Genomic DNA, 27,938 nt, shown 5'->3' with positions numbered 1-27,938 from the left:
ATGTCACATAAGACTGTGACACATTAATTAAACAAGTTTGTTTTTATTGTTCAAGAATGAGGTATCTTTTAAAGCAGCTGACACATCTTTTATCTCAACTGTTGAGCAATGCAGTGCAACCAAATATATTTGTTTATAGTTTTTTGTGCAATTGTATACACAACTGTTTTAAATATTAATCTTGACGCACACCTTTACTGTTCAGACTTTCTGTAACCATACAAAATAATACTACTCTGTTTTTGTTAAAGGCTGTCTTCGGTACTATCAACACTGTCACAGTGAAACAAAGGAATATCTCACAAATGGAACCTAATCTAAAATTGCCTTTAAAAAGTTCAAAATAGTATGCACTTTGTCAGAAGAGCCAAGAATCAACTGTATACAAAGAAGAACTAATTAAAGAATAACCATATTTATTATCAACTTGTTGCTGAGAGACCAATGTTCCTTGTTTATTTTGTGAGGAAGCAGATCTCGATACACTTGTTTACTTGGTTACCAAGGCTACATATCAATTTCTCTTGAATGCCATGTCTATAATGCACTATTGCGTCCATATGTGCTTGTGCTGTATCATGAGTTCAGGCACCATAGTAATGTGTTATACAACCCAACATTTCATTCACTGCAGCTACTTTGGAAACAATGTAATATATCTGATATAAGGCATGCTGCTAACCAAAGTGAGTCATAGTACGTTTCAGCTTCCAGATGTAGAAAGTCATAAGGACACCTGATGTATCATATCATCATCCGCTACGATAAGGCATAGAGCTGTATGTTCTCAGGAACAGTATTGGCATAGCAGCAATCACTGAAATCTTTCCATCATTGATTATTGCATATTTGTTGCTCTTGGTGCTATCGTTAAATCTTAAACTAGAATGATTATTTGTTTGATGTATTTGTTGTGGGAAATAAACTTTTCATCGCATTTTTTTGGCCCATTTTTCTTAGAGCTTGCAAATGGAACAACTTAATACCTTCATCATGGTACATAAAAGACCATGCGATTTCTTTCACTTTACTCAAAAGTGTAATATACAATAATAATTCCACTATACAACTTCAGACAATTGTCTTTATAACTTGCTGCAGCTATGAAATCAAAAGAGTTTCTTCTTTAATACACTGTTGTTAATTTGCCAATAGGTTTTATTATGAAGCTGTATGATAACTGACACATAATAAACCTTGAAATACAGTGTTATGCTTAGATATGACCATTTCAACAGAGTCAATGCATAATGTTTTATACATGCATTATAGTACATGCATCATTGACTTGGCCTTCCAGAAATATTATTTGTCATATGGAAGAGCTTGCAGAACAAATATAGCTTGTAGGTAAGATTATTTATAAATCCACATAGAAGTGCTGTCTGGAAGCAGATGGAGGTGGATCTATTTTTTCTCTATTTCTTTTTTTAACCCACCCAATCCCATTAATTTTTCTCATTGGTCATACCGTAGAGCAGCAGGAATAAATACAGATAAAGAGCGGGGAGAAAGAGAAGGGGATGACATCAACAGATGTCCTGTACAGTATTCAAAACCAGGACACACAGTGCATGCACTTTGACCATCTGAGACACCAAGATGACATAAGTCCATAAATCATGTGAATCTGTTAAATGTATGACTCTATTAGCTGGGGGTTGCTGTTCTATAATATGCACCCTTTTAAATGTTTTACTCATGTGTCCATGTAATTACATGGTACAGTTCTCTCAAAGGATGATGCAATTTATCTAGAGTGACACTAAAAGTGTGTTCTTCCTTCAAAATCAAATAACCAGAAAGCCCCCAGTTGAAATGTCTTTGAACTTTAATTCCACGATTTCCTGAGCGGTTTGCTCATCCAGTTATGTAAAGATGATCTGAAGGTATGTACTGCAGCCTTACATAAAGGACTAGTGCACTTCAGTGGTTCAATCACTTTGCACAGGGGAATTTTGCTGCTGGGCTTCCCATTAGTCTCTAACCATATATTGACTTGGCACACATGTAGCTGAAAGCCCAGCTGACCGTTGCAGAATGCAAACATCTATCTAGCTTCAGTGGTTGAGTACAGTTAATGGTAATCTGTAGAATCTATCGTGCCTTTTTTAGACTGTACATAACTCAATGTATATTTAATTGACAAAATATAAAAAAAGGACATTTGACAAAACATTTGAGAGAGCTGAAATAGCAACTAATGTGAATTATTTCAAAGAAATCATATTAAGATAAAATAATATTTTTTAAAGTAATAAATTAGTTGCCGGACAATTTATGCGCAGTGATTAACCCTTGGTATGCTAAAATAGTTTGAAACATCACTTTGATTAAAATGTTGAACAAAATACTGTACAATGTCAACACTCTAGTACACACATTCATGTCCTGTTTAAAACTCTGGATTATGCTATAATCATACTTTACACTTGAGGGATTACAGGCTTTTGTCCACCAAATAAGTATGCAGTGTTTTACCTTTGTGAAAAACGTCCATATGTTATCTAATACTGACCCAAATCCATAAAGGTTTTCCCCTAATGCTGCCAAACCTATTAATCCCTCACCAAACCTGCAGACCAGACAAGGAACTAATAAACTATTGAAACATAGGAAATAGGGCTGTAATTTATGATTATTTTTCTTATTAATTGTGTGTGTGTAGATTATTTATTGGATTAATGGAATTATAGTTTCTTTTAAATAAAATGTCAGAATATATATATATATATATATATATATATATATATATATATTTAAATGTTCAACAGTCTAACTTGATGTCTTATAATATCAAAATATTTTTCAAATCAATAGTCCAAAACACAAATATTTTAAATTGACTATCGTATTGTTAAGACGTTTGTCCTTAATAAAGGACTATAATAACTATTCGATAATCAAAATAATTGCTTATTCATTTTAATGTTGGTTAACCAATTAATTAAACTACTAATCTGTATCATATGTGTAGCAATAAATGTGCTTAATAATTTCAATGTCAATCTGCAACTCATTGCTCGATATTTTTCTAAACGTCTAAAAATATTGGCCCGATGGTGGTGCTAGAGGAAAGGTATATCCACATAAATCGTATGTAAATGTCATCTGATCTTACTGTGTAAAACCTTGTTTTTATATTTGGACATTTTGGGTCACACATTTTTGCTTGTTCTAGGAGTGGCCGACCATAAATTGGTGACCAAAGCCCAGTGAAGTTACAGCAGCCACTTGAGAGACCAGTAAAAAATATATTTGTGGGTGCCCCCTCCAGCCCTGTGATAGGCTGGCGACCTGTCCAGGGTGTACCCTGCCTTCGCCCATTGACAGCTGGGATCGGCTCCAGCACCCCCGCGACCCTTAACTGGATAAGCGGTTACGGAAGATGGATGGATGGATGGAAGCCAGGAATGTAGTAAACACTGGTTAATGATCATATATATTGTTATTTTCATTTAAACGTTTGATGGTAAGAACTCTAAGTTTTAAGTCCCAGATTTTTTTTTTATTTTCTTCATTGGCTTGAGTTGGCTTCATGAAAACCTCAGCCTCAGGCTAGTATCCATGTCTTGGTAGACGAGAACCGAGACAACAAGATGAGTGACAAATATTTAGGTATGAGCTTGCGGAGGAGTGAAGGGTAAGTGAAAGCCTACACTTCTTAGCCTCAGGCCGTGACGCTCAGCGGTTTTAAATCCACAGTATTTGAATGAACTGTGAACCATGTACTATCTTTGCTGACCACTAGAGAGCATACAGACACTGTGCCACTAAAATCTGGGTAAAGATTAAAACCTGCTATCACAGCAGGTGAAGAATGGAAAAATCAATAAGCAAATAACAACGATGCACTTAACAATGTTGCAGGGAGTAAATCCTAGGCAATAAGAGCACACAAAATGCAAAGGGGTAGGCCAAGTGAAAACACACAGTGAAATCTTACAGCACGTGGACACAAATCATTTATGAGGAAATCTGTCAAGTCAATTTTATCTACATAGCCCCAACATTACAAATCTCCCAGGATTTTTTTTTTAATTCTGCAGCGTGAAACACCTCTATCTTTAGACCCTTAATTTAAATAAGGAGAAACTCTGTTATGTGTTTAACAAATATTGGTTGAGTAATCCCCAAAGGAAAATTTGCACTGTCACAGCAGCCAAAATCCACGAGAAGCACAACACAAAGAAGAAGAAGAAAAACAAGTAATGACAACTAACATAACAAAAGTCGTTACTGGAAACTGGAATACAAGCACAGCAATCAACGCAAGAATGTTTAACTCTTTGATTGTCATGTATCTCAATTCAATTAGTTCTGAAATAACAGAGTACATTTTTTTTTTTTTTTTTTTTTTTACATTTTATAAGAAATAGTCCTTTATGCATATGTCGTATGTAGTCTATATCAAGCTTTACGTAAGAACTACAACAAAAGGACTCTTTGGGTGATCGCTCAACTAAAAAACTCACCTGTTCTGTCCCAGTCAGACATGCCCATGCCTGCCGCTGTACAAACAATCCCACACACACACACACACACGCACGCACGCACGCGCACACACGCACACACCACACACTGCTGTGAACCCTCCTACCGGCAGCCAGATGGGACTGGCTTATATGCGGAAGTTTCAGTTCCGCTCAGTCCAGTTAACTTCGGAACTGAGACCAGACGGACTAAAGTCACGCTTCTCTCCGCACAGCAGACCCGGCTTCACAACGCAAGGTGAGCTTATCTGGAAACAGCTTTTTAAATAATGAGACAGGTTCAATCTTTATTTTTTATTTCTCTTCTTTTATCTTACTGCCTTACGTGTCCCGTTACAAAGTTTCAATTAAAAGAAAAGGAAGCGCATCGAAATATGTATCAATAACTTTACAAAACATAAACGATTTGTTTTATTGCTCCTTACTATGACGTTTTTTTTTTTTTTTTTTTTTACTGACAAGTAACAAGTGGTATAAAAGTATGTCAGAAAAGTGTAGAAATAATGTCATGTGTTTTGTGGCACACCCACTGAGGCAACTGAGGAAACATTAAGGTTCCGTGAGACAAAAAAATGACCATGCTGGATTTTTACAAACTCTATGGTTATTAAAGTAAACACACGATTAAAGACGATCTGGGGATTTATCATTTTGTCCCATAATGATAACAACTGAAGCTCACAAACGTTATGTGAGATTATTACTCCTAGAAAGTATATTATATGTGATGGTATTGACTTGCACACTGACGTTTTTGTTTTAGTGAACAAAAAGTAGACATTTGAAAAGTAGTCACTGAATGGAAGAATGGATCACCTGTTATAAGAGCACAGAGGTTGCTTTAGAACAAACATGTGTAATCAGCCTGTGTACAAAAAGTGTTCCCATAAAGTCAAGTTGGAACAAGTTGTCCTTCTGATACTTGGTAAGCCAGAGACATTTTACTGTCTAAAGTTTTCTCTAGGTTTTTGGTGTAGTCTAACAAAAAGTGTACATATATAGTTATTTATTGATATGAAATATACTTTTAATATTGTCAAATAAATAATAATGTAATAGATGTCAGTGACAGCATGCTGGTGAGGTACAGTGGGCCCTTCACTCTTAGACACTCTCCACTCTGTGAGTCAACATATCCTGCAATGATGTCACCAGGCAACATTGTCCCTGTAGCATTGTGAAATGGGCATGACGTCTGAAATTATTAACAGACAACAGTCGCTTCCCAATATAACTAAAGGTTACCTGAAGGAAACACAGCTGTATTTTGACACATGCAGTGCAAAGGGCATTGAGGTCAAGCTAGTGAATGGCACCCATATTCGACCCTGAGGATCCTTGTTTGTTTTTCTTATTAAGAAAGCTTTTCTGCCATTAGTTTTAATATCAATGAAAGTCTGTTTTATTCAACCATGACTAGGAGGTTTCCCCAAATTTTAACACAAATATCCCCCAACAAATACTCAATGTTCCCATTGGCACGTCATATTAACTGTAAATTCAACAACATCTTAATTCAGTACCACACTATTTGGATAATCTACCCACTAATTCGATCAGGCAAGTTAAAATAACAATCACATAAATGTCTGACAGTAGATAACTTCAGTGGGTCTCATTTGTGCTGCTCTGAGTGGGTTTTTCTTCTTTTTTTTGTGAACTTGCTGAAATATTAAGCACAATAATTTGCCATTATGACAGGAGCTTGAAAGATAAGGCCCAAGTAGAAGATAACCAGAATTATGTCTGAACTAGCAGGAGGGTGGAAGTGATGATAAAAAGCTTGTGCAGAGCTTAACTGTTTTCCTCTGTTTGGGAACACGGAAAGGTGTGTCTGCTCATGTCTATGCATGATATCATAAGGGATTGCAAAACAAGTAGGAGCATGAGACCCAATATTTGTTCTTTCCATATAAGGACAAGAAATGCTTCTGATATGTGGGTATGACTTGATCTTGATCCAGATTTCACCATCAACATGTATGGAGACTGAAATGTCCTATGAAATGTAATACTGAAAGAGCTATTCAACCCTGTGTATTCCTCAGGGGTTATTTTAAACAATGGGAGCATGTAGTCAAGCGACTTTTGGCTCAAAGATCTTTGAATACAACTTACAGTATTTATTTCCATTATGTCTTGTAGCACCTCAGAAAATGATTTGGTGTAGACTAAAATGACAAAGCTAGTAACAGTGTGAAAGACATCAGTTGAGTTCCTTTTTATATTGAGTTTAAGTCATCCGTTCCTTTCATTTTCTTAAGGCATTGTTGGTGAAACAATGTGTTCAATGTGTTCATTATCACTATTTTAGTTACTCAAGGATGTTTCTTAAACGAACCTGTAATGTGAGGAGTTTAACATTTTCATGGTTACAATAAATGGACAATACAAGCCTTATAATTTCCCCTAAAAATACACTACTTGGCTCACCTCCACCCTTTGTCACCTTGAAGTAGGAGACAGCTGTCTTTAATTGGTTGCTCCTTATTAAAGACCTGCATTCTGCCTGTGTGCACGCCTTTGTTAGTGTTTACTTTGATTGTGAAAGTGTGTAGTATTAATAGTAAAGCTCTATGCTTAGGCTCCACTGTTGTCTTTAAAAAGCCTGTTCCCCTCCAGGCGTGATGGTGAAACAGTGTGCAGGCCAAGCCCTCTGGTTTGATGTGAGTGTCTCATACAGTTGACCAGGTGACGGGCTACAGCAGGTGGTGCTGTGTCCCTGAGGGAATTTGTGATGGCAGCATGACTTACAACCACAAAATGACATTCCTCTGGGATGACAAGACACTATTATTCATGAAATACTGATCAGGAAAGTATGTTGTCTCTGCCCCATCACACGAATGTATGAATATTTCTAACTTTTTTTTCCGATGACCTTTTTAAAGGCAGGCATTGAAACATTTAAGTGCTTAATTTGCTAGGTCACATGCACACATGTTCTTTCAGCCATGGGTTGTACTGATGAAGTAAAACCTGTTTTACCAAAGCCAGAAATGAAAGAGCAGATTCTCAAATGTCTGTCATTGGCATTGCAGTTTAAAACCCTGAAGTTCAACACCAAATGAAACCCCCTCTATTCAACACCAGTCCCTTTACTATCTTTTGTTCAGCAGAAACACCTTTAGTTCATTACATCAGAACTATGAATCTTAACTTTCCCAGGTTCTCAGTTTCTCTCCACAGTACACTCTGATAGCCTATAACAATTCTCCCGTCTGTTCAGAGTTAGACTCAACATTTCCCCCTTTTCCATATAATTGCAATGTACTCTATGTGACATATGATGAATGTGGGTTGGCCTTTGATGTCATGTTTTCATGTCAACATTCACCCTTCCTGTTGGGCAGGGCAGAGGTGATATGTTTCCACATGATCTGTGTGTTTTCTCTGAACGTGGGCACAGAGGCTCACAGTCACAGTTAGCTAAGTACTCAGACCAGATTAAAGTATTCTTCAAATATGGTATACCAATTTCCTCAATCATTAAACTAATACATGTAATATTATACTAAATCTTAACATGTGACTGTACTTAACCTCAGACTCGCTTCCAGTAAATAGCTTGCAGCTTCCATTTTTTCAAGGGAAAAGGAATGCATGACAGGCAGGGCTTAAACCAGTGAAACCCAATAGTGCATGACATATTGTGCTGTGCCAAATAGTCATTGTTTGCTGGAACTGTCCTTTTGATTTGAATGCACAAATGTTTACTCAGGATATGGTATTTGTATCCATCCATGAGGTAATGTGGTAGATGACGGTGCATTTAGCCCTTAAAATGTTGAAATGTAAAGCAAATCTGCCCTCCAATGAAACGTTGAGTTGGCAGCTGAGCTCTATCAAGTCTCTGACCTTCCTGGGTGTGTCTGGCCTTTGCTCTGACCCTAATGTAGGCCCAGCTGCACCACCACTGCCTGAGGGAAAGGCCAAGGCTCACTCTGTTGCATACTAGGGATTAACAGGGGTTTTAGCAGGATTTGAATGCTTAGGAGAAGCTTTATATCAAGGTTTCAATCTCCTAATCACGATTTCTCAACTCCAGAAATGAGTGTTTACGATCATACAGGTACGGGACTATTCGAGCTTACTTGGCAATCTTTTGCCTTCCAATGCCTTATTTTTTTTTTAAATCCTTCACTTGCCCCTGGTTAAATTGTTAAACCCCCTATGGGTTAGTATAGTGTACCGTGTAACCATGAAATCAGTTTATTTTTTAATATAGGTTTTCTCAGTCTGGGTACCTTTATATAAGGACACTGACATCAGAGGTCCAAAGTGCAGCTCCAGAGCTGCTGATCTGAGATTCTTTTAAGGTAAACAAAGGATAGTCAGTGCTATAAATATCCCTGACTTTTCCTTCTCTCTTTTCTTTACTACAAGGGCTGATTTCTGATTCGCTGGAGGATGTGCATCAACAGAATTGAATGCTGTTTATAAGTCCCAAATGTTTGGTGACAATAGATGAATGCTAGGTGTAGCTCTTTGACATCTGGTTGCATTATAAATCCTGCAAAGGTTATATCTTGTGTTTTTGTTTGAAAGTCCACCGTACCTGTCCACTATAAACTGCATATGATATATTACAGACTCACTATATCCCCCATTGCAGAGGGCATACGGCCAGGGACCTGCTCTAAAGCTGCGAGCAGAGAGCTATGAGCTTCATAAGAGGTCTATTGATAGACTGTTGTACTTGTATTTACAAAGCTTCCATTTGATGACATTTAAGAAATAAAATTATTAGACTGTGACCGTAGCTCCAACAGGACTGTGAAAATGTTATTAAATGATAAAAAGAAAATAATGAATATCCTTTACTGCTCTAAACGTTTTCATAGCACACAGTGGTGAACTACAAACAATGGCAAATCTTAAATCTCATCAGAAGAGCGCTCCTATTCCGGTTTTGGTACAATATGCAGTAATCTTTTATAAATGCCAGTTGTTGTTGCGCAACAAATTAAATGTTGCGTGATACGCTGTTTGTTGACATCCTTGTTTTCCTGTTATTCTCTTCTTCTCTTTCCTTATGTCTCTTGTGTCTGTGATATTTGTTCCTTTCCTTGGTGGATTATGACCCTATTAACATCAAGTGTAAAATAAATCTCTTCCTCTGTCTCTAGGTGAATCATGAGCAGCAGCTACAGTGTCTCCCTGGCTGGCCCCGCCCCCTGGGGCTTCAGACTGCAAGGAGGGAAGGACTTCTGTCTGCCCCTCACCATCTCACGGGTGAGTGGAAAACATACACACAACACTTATGTGGCCTTCACTCCATGACAGTCACCTCTGCGGAATTATGTTCATGCTCACTATGCCATTTTTCTAGTTAGTGATGACAGTGCGTGTGCCATCCATCTCCCGCATGACACTCATTGCTGGATTTAGACACCTTTTTTAACAGCTCATTTCTCCCGTGTTCATGACCTACCGCCCGTTAAAGCTATGACTAATTGTCTTGATACAGTTATATAACTGAACCATAACCACAATATCCGTCAAAATTCATTCAGGATATATTTGGAGGATTAAGCTGATGGCTGTTAACGACTGCTGTCATTCAAGTCATTCAGATGAGGGATGTGTCCTGTTCTTTCTCGCTGGCGTTAGTTCTGATGTGGAGCATAGGAAACTATGTGTACTGGATCTGCATTGGGAACATCAGAACCTGTCCTTAAAATGCCAAACAAGCCACAGTGGTTCTGCAATAAATATTTAGGCTTCAAGCCACATCAAATGAAACTGGGATTTTGCTCTGGCTGACCAAGTCCTGTTGAGTCCTCAGCAGGGAGAAGGACTGCTGGACTGGAGGGCCCACTGATTGAGAAATAGGCCCGTTAATGAGACAGGTCCACCCAGGAGTAAGGGCCTTTTGTGCAAAACCATGTGATTTTTGCACAAATTACAAGACGTCTGCAGGGCAGCTTACTATTAGTCTGTCAAGTCCTTTTCAAGGGTATCTGAAATGTCTCAATTATATTAACATGGCTTCTTGTCAAACAGGATTAAAAGAAGAACGCTTGTCCTCTACTAGTGCAGTCTGTGCTTTGACAACAACTCTGTCTGCTGCAGAATGAGCAGTGTTGTTGAGTTCATGCTGCTTCCTGTTATGTAATTGTTATCTCTATGTCATGACCAAGGTCAGTGACTCTGTTTATTTGTTGTTGGCAGGATCAGTTACACAAGTTTGAATGTTTTGTATGGAGAGGAGAAATGACTTTTCTCAAGAGCAAACATAACCCTAGTGTATGAAAAGGCCGGCATGTCGGCTCAGTCTATTTTTATGCCTTGCCACAATGATAATAATGGAATGAAGGACATTATGTTTTCATAGTGGCATGTAGCTGTCAGTAGACATCTTGTCAGCATCTCCAAAAAATGTGCAAGTGACGCATGTCAACTCTTGTCACTTGATTAGATGTGGGAGCAGGTTTTATCTATAAGAATATATATAAATAGAAAACCTTCAAGTCTTTCCATAGAGGAAGAGGAAAACAAAATCCGCATCAAATTGGCCATTTTGCGTCTGTTGCCCTTTCAGTGTTGGCGTCGGCTGATAAAAAAACAAAAACACAAGACCAACATCTGCTTAAAATAGCTCTCAACTTTTTGACCACTCAATGTAGTTTCACTGGGAATTCTTCAGGGCCTGAAATTACAAAAGTGCACAGACTCAAATTTGATACAGCATTTTTACTATTTAGACTTGAATATGTACTCAATTTCACAACAGATAAGTCAATGGTTTTTGAGTTGATATGGTGTAATACTCACACTCTATTGCATAAAACCCACATGAAAAATGAAAAGCAGATGGGCACCTCATACCTGATTGTCATATTTGTAGGGATCTTCCAACATGTCATGTTTTTACTAGAGTTTGAAATAAAAAAGAAACAGATGAGTTTCGAAAAGGGTCCAAAATGCCTAACAGATGCCTCGAATCTGTTAAAATCACCAGTGCATGTAATGTGGCAGCTTTGATTATTTCCACAAACGTGTTGAAGACACCTCCTGCTTCCACCAGCAGTCCAGTGTAGAGTCATCAGTTGTCTGGAGCACGCCTCAGTACTGCTGAGCCAAACACCATGACTCTCACAGCTTTTCACTCCATAGTGTTGTTGGTTAGTGTCATTCCTGTGACATATTTTCATCCCAGCACATGACCAGTGAATGGCACCATAAATGGCTTACATTTCTTGTTGTCCAGGCGCTAGGAATAAGTCCCCCTTTTGTCTATTCATCTTCCAAATCCTTATGTCACATAGGGCTCAGCCAACAGAACGCATCCGGGACATGTGCTCTTTGTAGTAAAGCTTAAAAGTTTATCCATTTTCGTACATGCATTTGCTCAGATCTAAAAGATGTCGGCTCTATCCCTACTCGTGATTACTGTATTATCTGTAATGTAAGTTAAAGGAGTAACAGTATTTGCAAAGGGAGGAGTAAGTGAGTAGAAGGTACAAATATGGAAACATCTGCCAACAGTTTAACCGTTCATTTATTAGCTGAGTGACGAGAAAATTGTGTAGATCATAGGCTTATTTTAGGGTTCATTAGAGACCCACAATGCTAATTAGACCGACTTTACAGGAAAGGATAGAAGTTCACTTTAAAGCTTCTATTTATTTAGCTTAGATGGATGTGATTGCTATGGAATAATGATGTAATGACTTAACATATCCTTACCATGTGTAACTAATCCAAAGATTACATACAGTACAGCACTGCATATAAGGCTGAATGCTTACACGACAACCACAGCCTGTTATCCTAAAACCTTATTAAGGAATACTTGGCTTTGGCCTAGAAATAACATTAAATCAAAGTATGAGGTGGAGTACATGCCATAAGTCATCTGCATAGTGTAATATTGAGTCATGAGGTTTGTTAAAACTGAGACCACCCAATTATGTAAAGATGACTTATGAAGGAAGTCCCCAGTTATGTTCTTTCCGTCATCATCCGTGGTTATTCCAGCTCCTTTTTAGGCATTTCTTGACAGGCCTCCGGATGGGAAAGACTTTAATTATGTTTGCATTGCTTATGAAACAACAGAACATGTCTACTCAAAAGACAAAACATAACACTGGAGTGGATCAAATATATACACACACAGTCATTTGAGTTTTGAGTTGAGTTGAGAAACAGTTTGGTTTAAATTCATTGGCCTAATATTATTGTAGAAAATATATTGTGAAAGAAAAGTTCAACAGAACTAAAGCTAAAGAATAACAAAAGGTCAGCTGTGGCTCAGCGCAGAGAAATGTCCCCCCTTTTCCCTATTGACCCCTCACTTCCCCCCCTTGTCTTTTGTGTCCTTTTGGTTGTTGTTTTAGTGGCATGCGATACTTTGAGTGAACATTATACAAACTAATTTTAGCTCTGTGTTTGCAGAAGGCTTTAGGTTTCCAGATTTGTTCTATTTCAAGCACCCACATTATGTGTTAATATGTCGAGGCTACTTTCACTCCCAAAGAAGAGGAATGTGATGAAATAGTGTATCTGGGCAACCAACATCAACATCAGGAGTAAAAGGTATCCTTTGTGCATTCATTTTAAGAGAGGAGGATCCAATAGAGGCGAACAGTCCCTCACTGCTTTGCTGCAAAGAATCATTGGCTAAATAAGTTATGTTATATGTTTATTATGATATATGATAGTATGTTGAGTTTATTATTAAAGCTAAGTGAACCAAAACCTTCATGAGAAATGCTTTGTGGGTTTCCAATAAAAAGCGGAGACAGCTGTTGTTCCTTTTTTTTTATTATTACTTCAGTTTGAAACACCCTCTACTACGCTGATAGATCTGATTTGTAAACATATTGTGTTCTCACCAGTCAGTCACAATGTCGCTGTACATCCAGCATGTGCCAACAGTAAGGATCTTGTTTGGGAACATGTACCATTTAACAGCTCAAAAACATGTTGTATCGTTTCTGACACCTTCTTGTGCATTTATCTCAAATGCTTTCTAAAATAATTGATTACTAAATCCATCCACATGCAAACCAAAATAAATCAATTGGATGTGCTTTGACTAAATAGGGTTCACAGTCAAGTTATTCAAATGGTAAGAACGGGTTAATTTTGAGTATCAGATGTTACGACGGCATGTGATATGCAAGTGCTAAAGGGCAAATAATATAATCGCTTCCATTAGAGGAAATCTGCCTGTTTTTTGTCATTAATTTACAGTTAATTCTGCAAGAAGTTTGTATATTGTGTAGCTCATTGGATAAAGAATACTCTGTCTGACTTTGAGCCATAACTTTTGGTTCAGCTCAGGTCCAGAAAAAAAGGAAATCAGGCAGTGAAAAACACTCCCCTGGCATTTCAGGAAACTATTCAGACAGATAACTTGTGGCCTGTGCTGCATAGCAGCGTGTCTGTATTTTTTATCTGCCTCTTGTATTAAAGTCCCTTGAGGATTTTTATACATGGAAAACTGAAATTCAATAGAAACCAGTGAAGGCAAATCCCATATTTCATAGCCTTGTGAATATACGCTTCACAAGGCATATTTAACAATCTATGATTTTATGCAGGGTCGTAAAGATGTGTTCATGTTACGTATGGATTTAGTAGAAAACCATTATCTGCAGTTTGCGTTTGATCCCAGTATGATCTCCCTGGTGTCTGTCCGGAGTTGTATTGAGGGCATCTGCGTTCAATCTCCCAAATGCTATATGGCAGAGCTATAAAGAATAACCAAGCCGTCTCTTCATTTTGATTGAGATTACTCACACTATTTTCTTTTCATTTTGATAGAAGATATTTTAAGCAACCATCTTTCTCTCAGTTTGAGAAGAGAGAGGAATGAGCCCATATGCTGTAAATTCAAAGACACTATGGGCCACTGGACATGATCCATATTCCCTATATCACTATGTTTTAATGTCAGTTGGATTCAAAGACTAGTGACTGTCACTCATGCATGATAACAGGCATCCAATGTTATAAATCATTATTAAGTGCTTTGCACAGCTCTCTGGATTGCAACAAAAATGAAATCCATTTAACATTTACCACAGTTGCCCAACTATCTTGTGCCATCATGCAAAATCTGTGTTGTAATTTGCAGCCAATCTGTTCTGTTGTTGTACCTTTGATGAACCTGTGTTGTCATGTTGCAGCTTTTAAAAAGCAGAGAAACTGTATATTCTGCGAGTAGCGATGTGGTAGTCTTTTTGTGTCAGTCCAGTCATTAATACATTATATAGCCAGAACGATTCACCACTTAACAATCATTATGCTGTTTGGCTGAATCCAAAAAAAGCACAATTTAAACCCCACAGGAGAGTTGAATGAATCATGGATGGAGGTGGAAACCGGCACTTGCACTTGGCTCGAGCCCCAACACAGACTAAAAGCCTTTTCATATCATCTGCCTCAGCAGCGCTAGTCAACCCGATTTGAGTATTCAGCGAGGGGTTGGCACTGCTTTGTGTTTTTTTTTGTTTGCATTGCCATGGCGATTTGACCAAGAACTTGTACGTAGGTCATCTTGGCATCTCGTGTTTATCAGCAGCCTGGTTTATGTAGTAAGGGACTGGAGTCAAACCATGACAACCACAGGTCTACCTCTGCTCAAGTGCCCCTAATTGCGATGTTTGGTCTGGAGTTCTTCCTATTTGGTCCCCTCCCAACCGCTGTATTCCACCTACTTCTCATCTATCTACCACTTTATTGTTTGAATAGTTCCTGCAAGGTTTTGCAGGTGTTCAAGCAACAAAGAGAACAGGGTAAACTGTACTTTATGGCTTATGCTTGTGCTGGCCCAGCAGGTTGCAGTGTGCCATGCTGTCTTTTATTCTCTTCACAAATTTATCCCAGAGATTCTGCAGGGTAACCTTTTTATTTTTAATGAGCTTCACAGGTTGAATGTACAGTCTTGCCAGTTCTGTGAGTCAATCTGCTTTTTAGCCTTGTGTGTTTGTGATGACATCATGTTAGGCCCAAGTCTTTTCCATATAAGGTCCTCTATCTTAGTCTACCCTACACAGACATGACATGCTTCTCACAGGCCTTCAGTCTTCGCCACAAGACGCTTCCTGTAACATGACTGCTCATAAGTGAATTGACCACAGCCCTCTTCCTTACTCCATAATTTCACTGAAGTCAGGAAGTTACACCAGCATGGAAGATGATTAGTATCCCACTGGTGCTGAATTTTTATCTCATATATGTTACCTTACTTAAGTGTGTTTGGCTTCTTCTCCTATAAAGAGTTTTGTGTGGAATTTAAAATGTTTGATGAAACACTATGAATCAGTGGTTTGAAAATAGAGCGTTGATCTGAAGAATTCCAGTATAGAAGGAGGTCTGGCAGCAGTCTAGCGACTGTCTCTAGAGAGCCACTGAAGGTCATAAATTCTGCCGTATCAACTACTTAACAAAGCTGCTTTCCCTCAAAACAGAATCTCTCTCTTGTTTTCACCAATAATGGCTCTCATAGAATGCTTTATATTTATTTATTATTTTATTACCTTACTGAGGATAAGCTGATTACCGAGTAAACATCTTAACAGCCTTTGGAACGAACCAATTTTGTTTTAAGCTTTTATGACTGTTTTTGATTACGGCTGTATAAAAGATGAATTGAAGACACATGGAGGGAAGTGACTGTTCATTTTTCTTATGCTTCTGCTCCACTTCTTGTGTTTTTATAGTGAAGTCTGGTATGAAATCCCTCTCAATTTCTCTACATCTCTTTACAATTAGGTGAAGATGGTGTTCTTCCACAAAGACATTTATACCAGCAATAAATAAAGAGGCTGTTTAGCTCATAATATCATAATCTCCAGTGAGGATTTGTCATAAGCCTTTAGACATATCTCCCAAGTATTGTGCAATATGCTGTATTCAAGCTACATTTGTAATAGCAGAAAAAAAACCATGTGTTGGAAGAACCAGTAACTTCACTGCAGTAAAATCAGCAGTGTTGAGAGTACCGGAGCAGCACAGCAGCCACACCATTATGTGGCTGGAATCCCATTCATGTAAGCCCAGTTGGAAAGACACTTCATTCATTTGGAGACCTCCTTCTTTTTACTCTTTAAATTAAACTTTTTGACTTGTGGATGACTTCTTTTCTGGACAGTATTTGGTAAAAACATGTTGCTGAAACATCCTCTTCTTCTCTTGAGAGAGCTTTAGTAGAACTGCCAAAAGTTCCAGTTCATTACTTATCTGCTCTCCGTCACGAGTGCTTCAGACCTCTCTTGATTTATATATTTATAGAGTGTGGATGCCAGGGATTCCTACTGTAACATCTATTTGCTTTGTATCCATGTGAGAAAGACAGTGTTTCACTGAAAGAAGTTGGGATTTATAAAGTGCTCTCTGTTTGCCGCAGACTACAGCATTAAAAAAATGCTAACCGCATATAAAAACATATATTTTTTTGTTGGAATGTTACAACAGTATTCTCCTCTCTTCATGTCTGAAAATAGTGTTTGAGGAGTTGCCATATATAGAGCTGTATAGTATTGTCTTATTTCACATCCCTAGAAGGAGAGATCTTAAGATCTCCTTTTCACTCTCTCTCCCTTTTTCTCTAACAAACGCACACACAGTGGGAGACACGTGGAGATTGAAAGAGAAGACTCCATGCTTATTCATCAATCCAGCAGGTTTTTTTCTGCCATTGACATCTGGAACTGACAAGTAGATTAATACAAAGGCAGCAAATGCCAGTGATCTCTGAAGAGTGCTTACACTCTGTTTATTGGCCTCTGCGTTTAAGAGTAATGGGTTATTTTATTGAAAGTAAATGAGTCAGGAAAGCCTCATGTGGCAGGTGTGTCTATGAGTCTATGAGTGAGTCAGTTGAAGCTGTGCTCATGCCTGCTTAGTGAGTACCCTGCCCTTTGTGAGCAACACTTAGCATGTGGCTGCACTATATGTTTCCAGGACGTTGGTATGCATACATCAGCCTCAGCTATGCATTCTACACTTCCTGCCACTGATCTGCTTGATAACGACACAAGGAAAGCACAGCTCCAGAGAAAATGTGTCGTTTACTGCCAACGCCACTGTCACTTCCTCATTCTTTCCCCCCCTCCCGCCCACTCTTTCCCCCTATTTTATTATGAGTGTTAACACAATGGCACATTCTTTATGTCTCATTGGCTATTTTGTTTTAAAGCCCAAAGGGAAAGTCTTTTTGAGTTACCTAACCAGAATGCATTCTTTAGCAGTGGGGAGAGGGAATACCTTGTGTTTGTCTCCACGAAACAAAGCCGGCTCATATTATATTATTATTATCATTATTAATATATTAATAACTACTCACAATTGTGTGTGTGACTGAAAAGTGCAAGGTCTTTTGGATGCATTTAAATTGTATTGCTTCCTAGAAATGAATCGTTCATGGCACGCTCAAAAGAGTTGACGGATGAAATCACTTTCCTACCATCATGCTTCATGCCCTATTTATTATACTCTTCTGTCTCTCAACACATTCATTGATCTCACCTGAGCTTCCACCTCATGTAGACGAGTGTGCTTCCCATGTCCTTATTTTAAGTATTTAGTGAGCTAGTTCACACTGCTGGGAGATGACATGGAGTTATGACCCTAACAAAGGCAGCATAATATAATAAGCACACAGAGTTCTTTTCTGTTCCAGCATGTTTGCGGGTTACAGATTTTGAGTTTGCTGAGTGATTGATGCAGTTTACCCCCTTTTACGTAATCATTGGTTAAGAACCACACCTGGTAGAGAGTCACCGCAGCATCATGGTTTTATTACGTTATTTCCTGCGTGTTTTATGCAAGTCTCAGCATGGTGGAAAAGAGTAGAAGACCTGATAAACATCAACCTTACATTAAGCTTCTCCCTGGTAGAAAGACAGTCGGAGAGCTTTAAGCTTTTAAGCCATGGCCTAGTCTAGGCTACAAAGTATTAACTGGTTCTACCTCTCAAAATGAGGAGGCTTTTTAACATTTACCATATTAAAAGTATTAAGCTTTTCCTTACTTTCAATTGCTTTGGAAAATACTTCCAGGTTTCTGTTTAATTTATAGTACATTTATAGAGTTTGCAATACAGAAATACCAGTTTTACACAGTATAACTCAATATACAAAGGCTAAGAGTGTGTGATCAGACAGTTTACCGATTTTGAGGCTGGGTTTGGACAAGAAATGGAGCCAAATACATTAAACTCCCAAAGGAAAGCCTGCTTCAGACAAACCACAATAACAGATGAAGCACACTGCAAAAACTCTGCGTGGCTTTAAGTCTTTTGATGTAGTTAAGACACCCAGCAAAAGCAGTGCCCCAATTCAAAATCTGAGGGGAGGGCTGAAAATGACAACTCAACAATACCAATGTTTATTCTGACAGAGCTAGAAAATCTGGGAGAACGACACCACCTGATGCCGTAATCATTGGCAGTGGTGCTCTTTCAAAGTGCTGAATAAAGCATTTAAATATGTGTTAATGAGAAATTTTCTATTTTAACTTTTAACAAATTTAACAACAAATGACTCTCATCCTGATGCATAAAATACACATATGTAACTGAAAAAAAAGTACATACCCAAACTTTGTAAAGCCATTCTGATCATTTGGTCATCTGGTAGTATGAGTCAGCATTCTAGCTTTTTATTTGTTTATGGATGTAGAATCCTGTCCCGTGCATGTTGTGATGATGCCTATCTTATCAGACAAAAGTTACATAAGACAGGAAATGGAAAGGAGAGCACATTGCTTTGTGATTACCAGAAAGAAATCCTCAGGATATGTATACACATGATTTAGTTAAATGCCTTTCTTTTATTCATGTTATTAAACTGCATATGCAAACCCCAAAGTTCAAAATGTTGACTAAGCACAATCTTAAATAAAGAACTAGAAGCAGAGTTGACGTAACAAAATGCTGTGTGAATACAAGGGTTGGGTTTCGGTACTTGGAATTTTTACGATTCTTTTTTTTGTTTGTTTCTGCTGGCTTCTAATGACAGCAAGCATTCTTTGATTTAATGCGACGTGTGATTGGCCCACTACCACAGCAGTTACAACCTAATGTGTGGTGTGGTGCACAACGTGCTGAAATGCCACCAAAGTGTCAGACAGAATGGCTGTACACGCCTGTGGTGTCAGAGAAAAGTTAATATGGTGGCGGTGCCATTATATGCAACTGAATACTTCCATTCACATGATAGCTATGAAATGAAGTACTCGATTGGTATTTGTATCACTTTAAGGTTTCTGGTATTGTAACCTTTTTAATGATACCCATCTCTAGTGAACACTCCTCTTGGTTTGTTGCAAATAGGTCAAATGATGAGATTCTTTTTAAAAATGTTTTTCTTTGTGTGTCATTGCAGCTGACTGATGATGGCAAAGCAGCCAGAGCCAAGATGAGTGTCGGAGACATCATTCTGTCCATTAATGGCATTTCCACGGATGGCATGAATCACCTAGAGGCCCAGAACAAGATTAAGGCCTGCACAGGCAATCTCAGCCTCACTCTACAGAGGTAACAGTTGCACACATGCGTGCACACATGAGCACACAATTTCTACAACATAATCTATGGATTTCCTCGCTGAGCAATGGAATGCATACTTTGTTGATTTTGCCAACCAGTGTGTATTTACTGTAAGCCTGTTTGAAGAACTTGTACAGAGCTGTAGTGTGTATTTGAAGACACTTTTAACATTATTATTGAACAGGCAAACAAAAATCTCAGTTTGATTGCCATGTTTGGTTTATTTTTGCTTCTTCCTATTCGACACAGATGAACTCTTGTTGTGCTAATTTAAAACACATCAGTGTTTCTGCCACAGCAGATGCTATTGTAGCTACAGGATGTTTATAATGTTAAAAAGACTGAATTAAGCTTCATGTATTTTGCACAATTTATTTATCTTGTCCTCTGTTATAATTGGAGAACTTTGTCTAGCAGGCATTATATTGGAATTATTACAATTCCCTTGTGTTCTGAAAAGTACATTTTAAGACAAAGCAATTATACAGTTTACAGTGTAGCATCACATTTTGAACTTAATGTATATCAATAGAATTGTGTTAAGTTCCAGTTACACTGTGGGCCCAAGATGTTGCCATTGGATCTCCAGTAAGGTCATGTGTAGACTTAAATGCCTCATCAGAAAGTGACTACATATAATGCTACACAACACACACCCATTTATATTATTATTTATTTTATTGTAGAGAAGTTCTTTATGGCACATAATCTGTCCTCAGATCAGTTTTTGTTTGGTCGAGTTCATCAACTGCTCCTCTGCTTCTCCCGTTGTATTCGGTGGCCTTTGAGTTTATAAAAGCTGTAGTGCAGTGCAGGGAGCACTTTATATGAAAGCCCCCTTATATAGCGCTCCATAAAGCCATAATATGTGCTTCAAAGAAAGGAAAACAGGGATTTAACTGAGGTTGCCATTAAATTTGTCCACCAAGGGAAAGTTTCAGGCCCAACTACTTATATAGTCACACAGGAAGGTCTTAAGTTGGTTTTGTAAAACAAGAAATCGCTCAAACTTAACCCTACTTTTCACAGGCAGCAGTGCATGTCCATGATCAGTTTACTTAGCTCAGAACTTGCTACAAAGCACAATAAGCTGTGCGTTTATTTTTCCTTCAATCAAAACAAAAGAGGGAGTCCTTCTAATGAATTTTAGCCAAACATTTCCTGCGGCCATGTGAAAGGTTTAGAGTCAGACACAAACAAATGGAGTCGAAGCACGCTCACTCGCCAAGCTGCAAAACATGTTGACAGAAAAACTCAGAGGCTGGTTTGCATGTCCTGTCATTCCATCACCACATGAAAAGAGAAGGAAGCCTCTTTGCTTTAGACGTGGGAAAATAGTCCTAAAATAGCCCTGTCTCACAGCTGCATGTAATCTACTGTGGGTAATGGCTGCACAATGAAACTTCAAACATGCTGGTCTCACAGGGCATGTTAACTACATAAAAATCACCCTGTAAACAACAAAGGTTTCCTCGTTGCAAATGATACATGATTGTAGTTTGCTTCATTTTTGGCTGCATTTTTAAAGGATGGTTTGCATTTTGTTGATATGGCATGTCTTTATTTAGTGATACGGAAAGAAGAAAAAAACAATTTACTGTGAGTATACAGTAAACATGTCTCATTTCTGTATGAAAATGATTTAAAAAGGGTACTTTTTCCTTGGGATTTGAGAGTTAGATATATTATGTTAGTGCAAAGAAGGACGAGGAAAGTAGACGGTCACAGTGACCATTAGGCTTTTGTCTTCTACAAATCTAAAGCTCAGTGTAAATTATGTATTACCTGCAAAACACTTTTAACTAGAATAATTATTTCTGACATGCACCACTTTCTACATCCATGTTCTCACATTTGATTTATGGTTTTGATGATCACTGATAAGACTATTCTTATCATAATAACATTCCAAAAGATGATTAATGTGACTACAGTTTAGTACCATTATGTCACTTTTGTCATAGTTCACATTATTTGGGCAGCTCCCTAAAAAAACTCTACAACCCTACATGAGTTTATTATGTCAGCTTATTTATCTGAAAACCTTCTTAAACAAAATAACTGTATAGGCTTTATGCACACTAATGTTGTCAGCTGCATGCACTGATTTCACTGTCCAGGGCTAGATAATGAAATCTGTCTGTGCTTTAATCACACTGGAAACAATCATGAAAGAAATGACACCTAAAGTTGTCCATTAACTAGTGTACATAAAATAGATGTGGTTATAAAGTAACTGTCATACACAATCACATACAATGTTTCCAATATTAGGAAATGTTGTTAAACAAAAAAAATCAAACCAAGTATTGCATACTTACTATTCAATCATTCTGTATGTTGTCTGGCTGAAATGCACTCACAGTCATTGATGGCATTAGTTATTTCCTCGTTGCTATAGAGGAGAAACATACTTTCAGAGCGGAAGTGGACTGGGGATTTGAAAGTGCTCTCCTCATCCTGTCGTTAAAATGAGTCTGAATGTGCAAAGAGCTGTTATGTATTTTGTCTCAGAAAACATGTAAAAACATATTACAGTAGTTTCCATGAACAGAATAGACTAGTTGACCTAAACGTTTCCTTTTGGTAGTGGATTCCACTTCAGAAATGACCATAACAAACACAGTCCTACAGTTCACACTATTAGATCTACCGCAGCATAACATGCTCCATGTATACAGTCCTTTTTGAGTTTTAATCTTGTGATAGTGATTTGATCAAAACATGTTTTCTGATTATCCATACCTTGATATATACTCGATATGACCGGTGAATTATATGAGTACTTTATGTTCCCCTATTATGGAGATCTCGTTGCTGAGAAGCTGACCGTCAGTTACCCAAGGCGGCTGCGGGAAGTAGCCTTAGGAAAGTATGATAATTCATGTTTATTTATTGTCAATGAAATATGCAGCATGGTGCAACAAAACACCACTCTACAGAGGTTGTGGCTGGCTGCACCTTGTTCCAAAACCTCAAAGATAAAACATATCAACGCTGCTCGCTCTGCCATCCCACCATCTTCTGACACTTTACACAAGAATTCAAGTCAGCTCCCACTGCATGGAGTGTTTCATTCAGGTTATGTGTATTTTTCACTTAATGTGCTTCGAACACATGCTGTTTCTGAGAAAAATAGGACAACATAAAGCTTTTTTAAGAATGTTAACTGTTATATCAATCGATCAGATTAAATGCTGCCGCACAGAACAAATCATTAATGTTCAGTCTCTAGAATTCACTAGATGAACGGTGGAAAATAAATACATCAACATATAACATTAATTTTCGTGACGCCCTCTTACTCTCCCTGTACTCCTCTTCTATTAATAACATAACCCCCTTTCTTCTCACTTTAGATTTGATTTACCAAAACTGCAACCTTGTTTTAAACAAACCTGTTGGAATGCCCCATACACAGAAACTGCTGTAGCAGCATTTTATACAGAATTTCTTTTTCCCACAGTTATTGTAATCACAAGTGAGTTAGGCGGCTGAATCTACAGATATTCTCATATATGGCCAATGAACTCCCAGCAAGTCTTATGGAATCGTTATAACAAGGTGAAGTAGAGGACAACCCAGTGCAGACCAGAGCCCTTATGACCCCTGGCTGTCTTAGCCAGATGTGGTGTGGTGGTCGTAAGAAAAGTAAGAAAGAATTTGGGGCTGTTATTGCATTGCTTGGACTTGCATTACATAAGTATATTAACTCGAGTTGCAGTTTATTCTGTTGTGGTTTGCTGGATCCAGAGAACTGGAGAACTCACCTCATATCCCCGCTTGCTTTATTCATCGTTCTGATCTGGATGCACGTTTGATAAATAAATGCAATTACATTCAAGTTTGAATAGCTTTTCTCTTGTCCTGTGGTCAACTTTTATTCCACTGTTTGTTTGCCAAGAAGAGCTGAGAGCTATCACTCAAACAGTGAAGTGTTCTAGAGGGTCCTGACAAGGCACTCGGAAATGAATGGTACGAATGTCCTCCGTCCCTACGATGCATGTGACTGCTGGTATGGACCAGTGCACATGGTTCCTACTTGACACGTGCACAGACACATTGGACACAGGCAGCAGGAACACGCTGTCCAGTTTCATGTTAAGCTTTAACTCTGGGAATAGCGGTCATGTTTCTGTGATTTGTTAGCACTGTCACACTTTTATAACTCTGTTCTTTATTGTTGTGACTCTTTCTAATGAATTGTCCTCATGAGCTTTACTTAAAGCACAACATTCCCTCTTGGGGATGCTCATTTTTGTTGAAATACGAGGGAGCAGTGGGAAGAGAGGGAACATGGAGAGATGTGCCAGACACAGGCTGTGAGTTTTGCCACTGAGCGGATGGACTGGCTGCACAGAAAAACAGAAAAAAAATGTTACTTTCCACACTTATTCCACATCCCTCTGTTGGAGTATTTGTTTTGCTTTCCTATGTTTTTTCTTTTCTCCTTGTTTTCTTTCTCCTCCATGCTTTTGCTCAAATTTTCATGCAGCGGTAAATCTGAGAAACAGATTTCCTAGGTCTCCCACAGAGTTTTAACATTAATCACACAATTTAATATATAAGAGGGCAGGCCCTATTGTAACCTGTGCATGATGTTACTGTACTAGCGTGTGAATCCAGTGATTCTGTAATATCTATACAAAGTTCTGACGAGTTCCAGCCTGCTTTAAAATGATGAGTGAACAAAACTATGTCTAGATATTGACGCAAAAGAGAGGGTGACAGATGCCTCGATTCAGAAGTTCATTTGAGATGTTACTTTGGAACTTTTCCAAAAGAAACTTGGTGTGAAAGTCAAGTGAAAAAAAAAACGTTGGGAAAATTTATAGGCCAGCCATATTTGATTCTGTTAGCTGGTACGATGTTTGTGTGTGTGTTGGGAAAGCTGTCTATTAGCTGCTCCATCATTCAGTCAAATGCCACATGCCAGACTGTTTCTCTTGGCATTCATAGAGACACAGGCAGGGTGGAAATGTGTCAGTGCTTTGCCCTCAGGCCTTTTCCTCTGGTTAACCTCAACATTCTCTTATTCTGGAGAAGTGTGTGTGTGTGTGTGTGTGTGTGTGTGTGTGTGTGTGTGTGTGTGTGTGTGTGTGTGTGTGTGTGTGTGTGTGTGTGTGTGTGTGTGTGTGTGTGTGTGTGTGTGTGTGTGTGTGTGTGTGTGTGTGTGTTGTTCACAGACATGTCAAGTTGATGAAAGCCAAACTCAACAACTCTTTTTTTTCTCCCAAGAAGACTTTTGCTTTCAAAATAATGTTTATTCATACCTTGCACTTATTTATTAGCTTTTTTTTTAAGTATGTAGGTCTTTAAAAAGAGCGAAAACTTTTGCACTCCAGTAGGACGACAGGTGCGTAGGAGAATACCTTAAGTAGACAATATAGAACAAAAACTCCCGCACACTGGCTTCTTCACTTGCGTATAAAGGTATTTTTAGTCACGACGTTTCGGTGCGTAGACCTTCATCAGGTTATTTTACATGGAAGTGAGGATGCATGCATTTAAATAGCATTTGGGGTTCGTAAATGGGTTGGTAGACCAATCCGATTGCCCCAATCACATGACATCCACAAATCAGAACCATCGACAAATAAACAATCAATTTACATCATATGTGGCACTAAAAGCCTACAAACATGAAAACATACACATAATACATAATATATAGGAGGTATGTCTTCAATCAAAAACCACATAAAGATAAAGGTAGAAATTGTAGAAAGGCTATAATGCCAAGATCAATACTTTCCTATTTCTTTTGTAGGACAGGATTTTTAGGAGTTTGCATAGGTTATCTTCTAAAGTCTGTCCCTAGAAAAGAAAAGAAAGGACAAAATATGTCACATTATAAAGAACGAGTGTTATGCGTTTGAAATAAGTACAAATAAAATCAAATCAAATCAAATAGAGCATCGGAAAAATCTGAAAAACTATTTCACAACATTATGTTTAATAATAATTCATCATTCAAACCTTTGGGAGACAAGGTTTGTCCAGAACGCCTCACGTTGTTTTAAAAACAAGTCAAAGTCGCCACCTCTAGGTGGTAGTCTGACTTTTTCAATGCCACAAAACCTTAAAGTGGATATGTCGTGTCTTTCATCATTAAAGTGTACCGCTACAGGATGGTCTCTGTCATTTCTGCGTATAGAACTTTTGTGTTCACTAATACGCAGCTTGAGCTTTCTGGTAGTTTTGCCTACATACACAAGTCCACATGGACAATATAGCATGTACGCAACATGTGTGGAGGCACAAGTGATAACACTCTTTATGTGAAACACTTTGTTGGTGTTAGGGTGATGAAAACTGTAGGTTTTGTATGTATTATTGCACTGTGCACAGCTACCACAACGGTAGTTGCCATTGGGTAGGGGGCTTAGCAGTCTCTGTTGTGTAAGTAGAGGGGGCTTGTAATGTACAGAATCTGCATGAACCAGTAGGTCCTTCAAGTTTTTTCCTCGTTTATACACAAAAAGAGGCATATCATTAAAACGTGGGGCTAGTTCAGGGTCTGATTTTAAAATATGCCAGTGATTTCTAAAAATGTATTTAATGGCATGTGAGTGGTATGTAGGTTTTAAATTTGGTCCATAAATAAATCTTGTAGATATCAGCATCTGTAATCTAATAAAACAAGTCATCCTGATTACATTAGGAGGAACCGAGAGAATGTTCTGTGCAGAGCAAAGCACTTTGACATACAAGGAAAGCAGATATTTTGTATTTGTTAAAGCATAAATAGAGAAAACCCATAAATGATCACATATCAATTGTAATGCAGAGAATAACACATATAACTGTTTAATATTATATAAATCTTGTATCTTCATGTTCTTTGTTCGAGAGAAATGCTTGTGCAAGTAAAGATGAACATGATAATTATGCTGTAGTAATTCATAAAAAGACAAATGCTGTATAAATCTCACGCTCATCTCTATTAAGGGAGAAAAACCTTTCATGTTCCATCCTAAAATATGATTTACTCTTAATGATGTGCTGTATATAAGTATTCATGTCTTGTTAGCTTAAATTACATTACAGTCCTATATCCTGGGCAGTCAATGCTTTTTTTCAATGAGCATTTAGACTTTTGAATAACCCTGAGAACAATGAAAGATGATACATGGAACCAACATCATACGTCATTTCAGATTTCATGGAGCACAACGAAGGAATCCGTTTTATTGAGATTAACCATGTACACCAAAAACTAAATGCATGCTTGTGCGCCCAAACATTCACCCAGCGTTTGTCTCTTTGTCATAGCAGAACAAAAGCAGGTCCAGCTAGCCAGGGAGCGGGACGGCACAGCGGGGCCGGGCTGAACAGATGTTCACAGGACCACCCTAGCTAGTGTTTTTTCATTTTCCTCATGGAAAAAGAGTGATAGGGAGTGAATCCGCCCAGCTGCCCCTCTCTGGGCCAACGATGGCAGACACACATTGCCTCATTGTAGACTGAGTTCACATTTGTAATGGAATGTGCTTTTTAATCTTTAGACCTTTTACTGTTATCCTTGGCATAGCCTGCTGCTTCTCCATAAACATTTCCAATAATACGTGTTCATTGGAAAATAAGCATACTGTATATTAGCTGCTAAGTGGAAACTGCAAATGCAAGTATGGGCATGGATGACATCAACATCTGGTTGGCGGGTGTGGCACTTTAATGACCTGAGGATGCCAAGCTCAGTTGTTGTGCCTCAGCTCAGTTAGAAAAGGAAATGCTTGATAGTTTGTTGACTGTGTTTTCCTGATATGCTAGAGAAAGGAAGTACAGCAGAGGACAGACTGTAGCTCATGGTCCGGAACCTGACTTACTGACTCACTGTCTGTTCGTTGAATTTTGTTTTTAATGAGAAGTCTGGGACACAGTTACCGGACATGGACTTAAATGTGCCTTAAAGGGGGCTATATGGTGCATTGCACCAT

General features: G+C 38.2%; 1 protein-coding gene across 1 annotated transcript in view; it reads left to right on the top strand.

The window, feature by feature from the left end:
- The first annotated feature begins 4,657 nt into the window (after positions 1–4,657).
- The window catches only part of pdlim5b (PDZ and LIM domain 5b), a 37,758-nt gene continuing 14,477 nt past the window's right edge, over positions 4,658–27,938 (top strand). The window contains exons 1-3 of the mRNA XM_054611980.1: positions 4,658–4,731; positions 9,623–9,728; positions 19,835–19,986. Coding sequence (XP_054467955.1) covers positions 9,630–9,728; positions 19,835–19,986 — 251 coding nt within the window. The 5' untranslated portion in view covers positions 4,658–4,731; positions 9,623–9,629. The remainder of the gene's footprint in view (positions 4,732–9,622; positions 9,729–19,834; positions 19,987–27,938) is intronic.

The sequence above is a fragment of the Anoplopoma fimbria genome, chromosome 14 (assembly GCF_027596085.1).
Source record: "Anoplopoma fimbria isolate UVic2021 breed Golden Eagle Sablefish chromosome 14, Afim_UVic_2022, whole genome shotgun sequence".
NCBI lineage: Eukaryota > Metazoa > Chordata > Actinopteri > Perciformes > Anoplopomatidae > Anoplopoma > Anoplopoma fimbria.
Note: the sequence above shows the minus strand (reverse complement) of the source record. Positions and strands in the feature narration are given on the sequence as shown.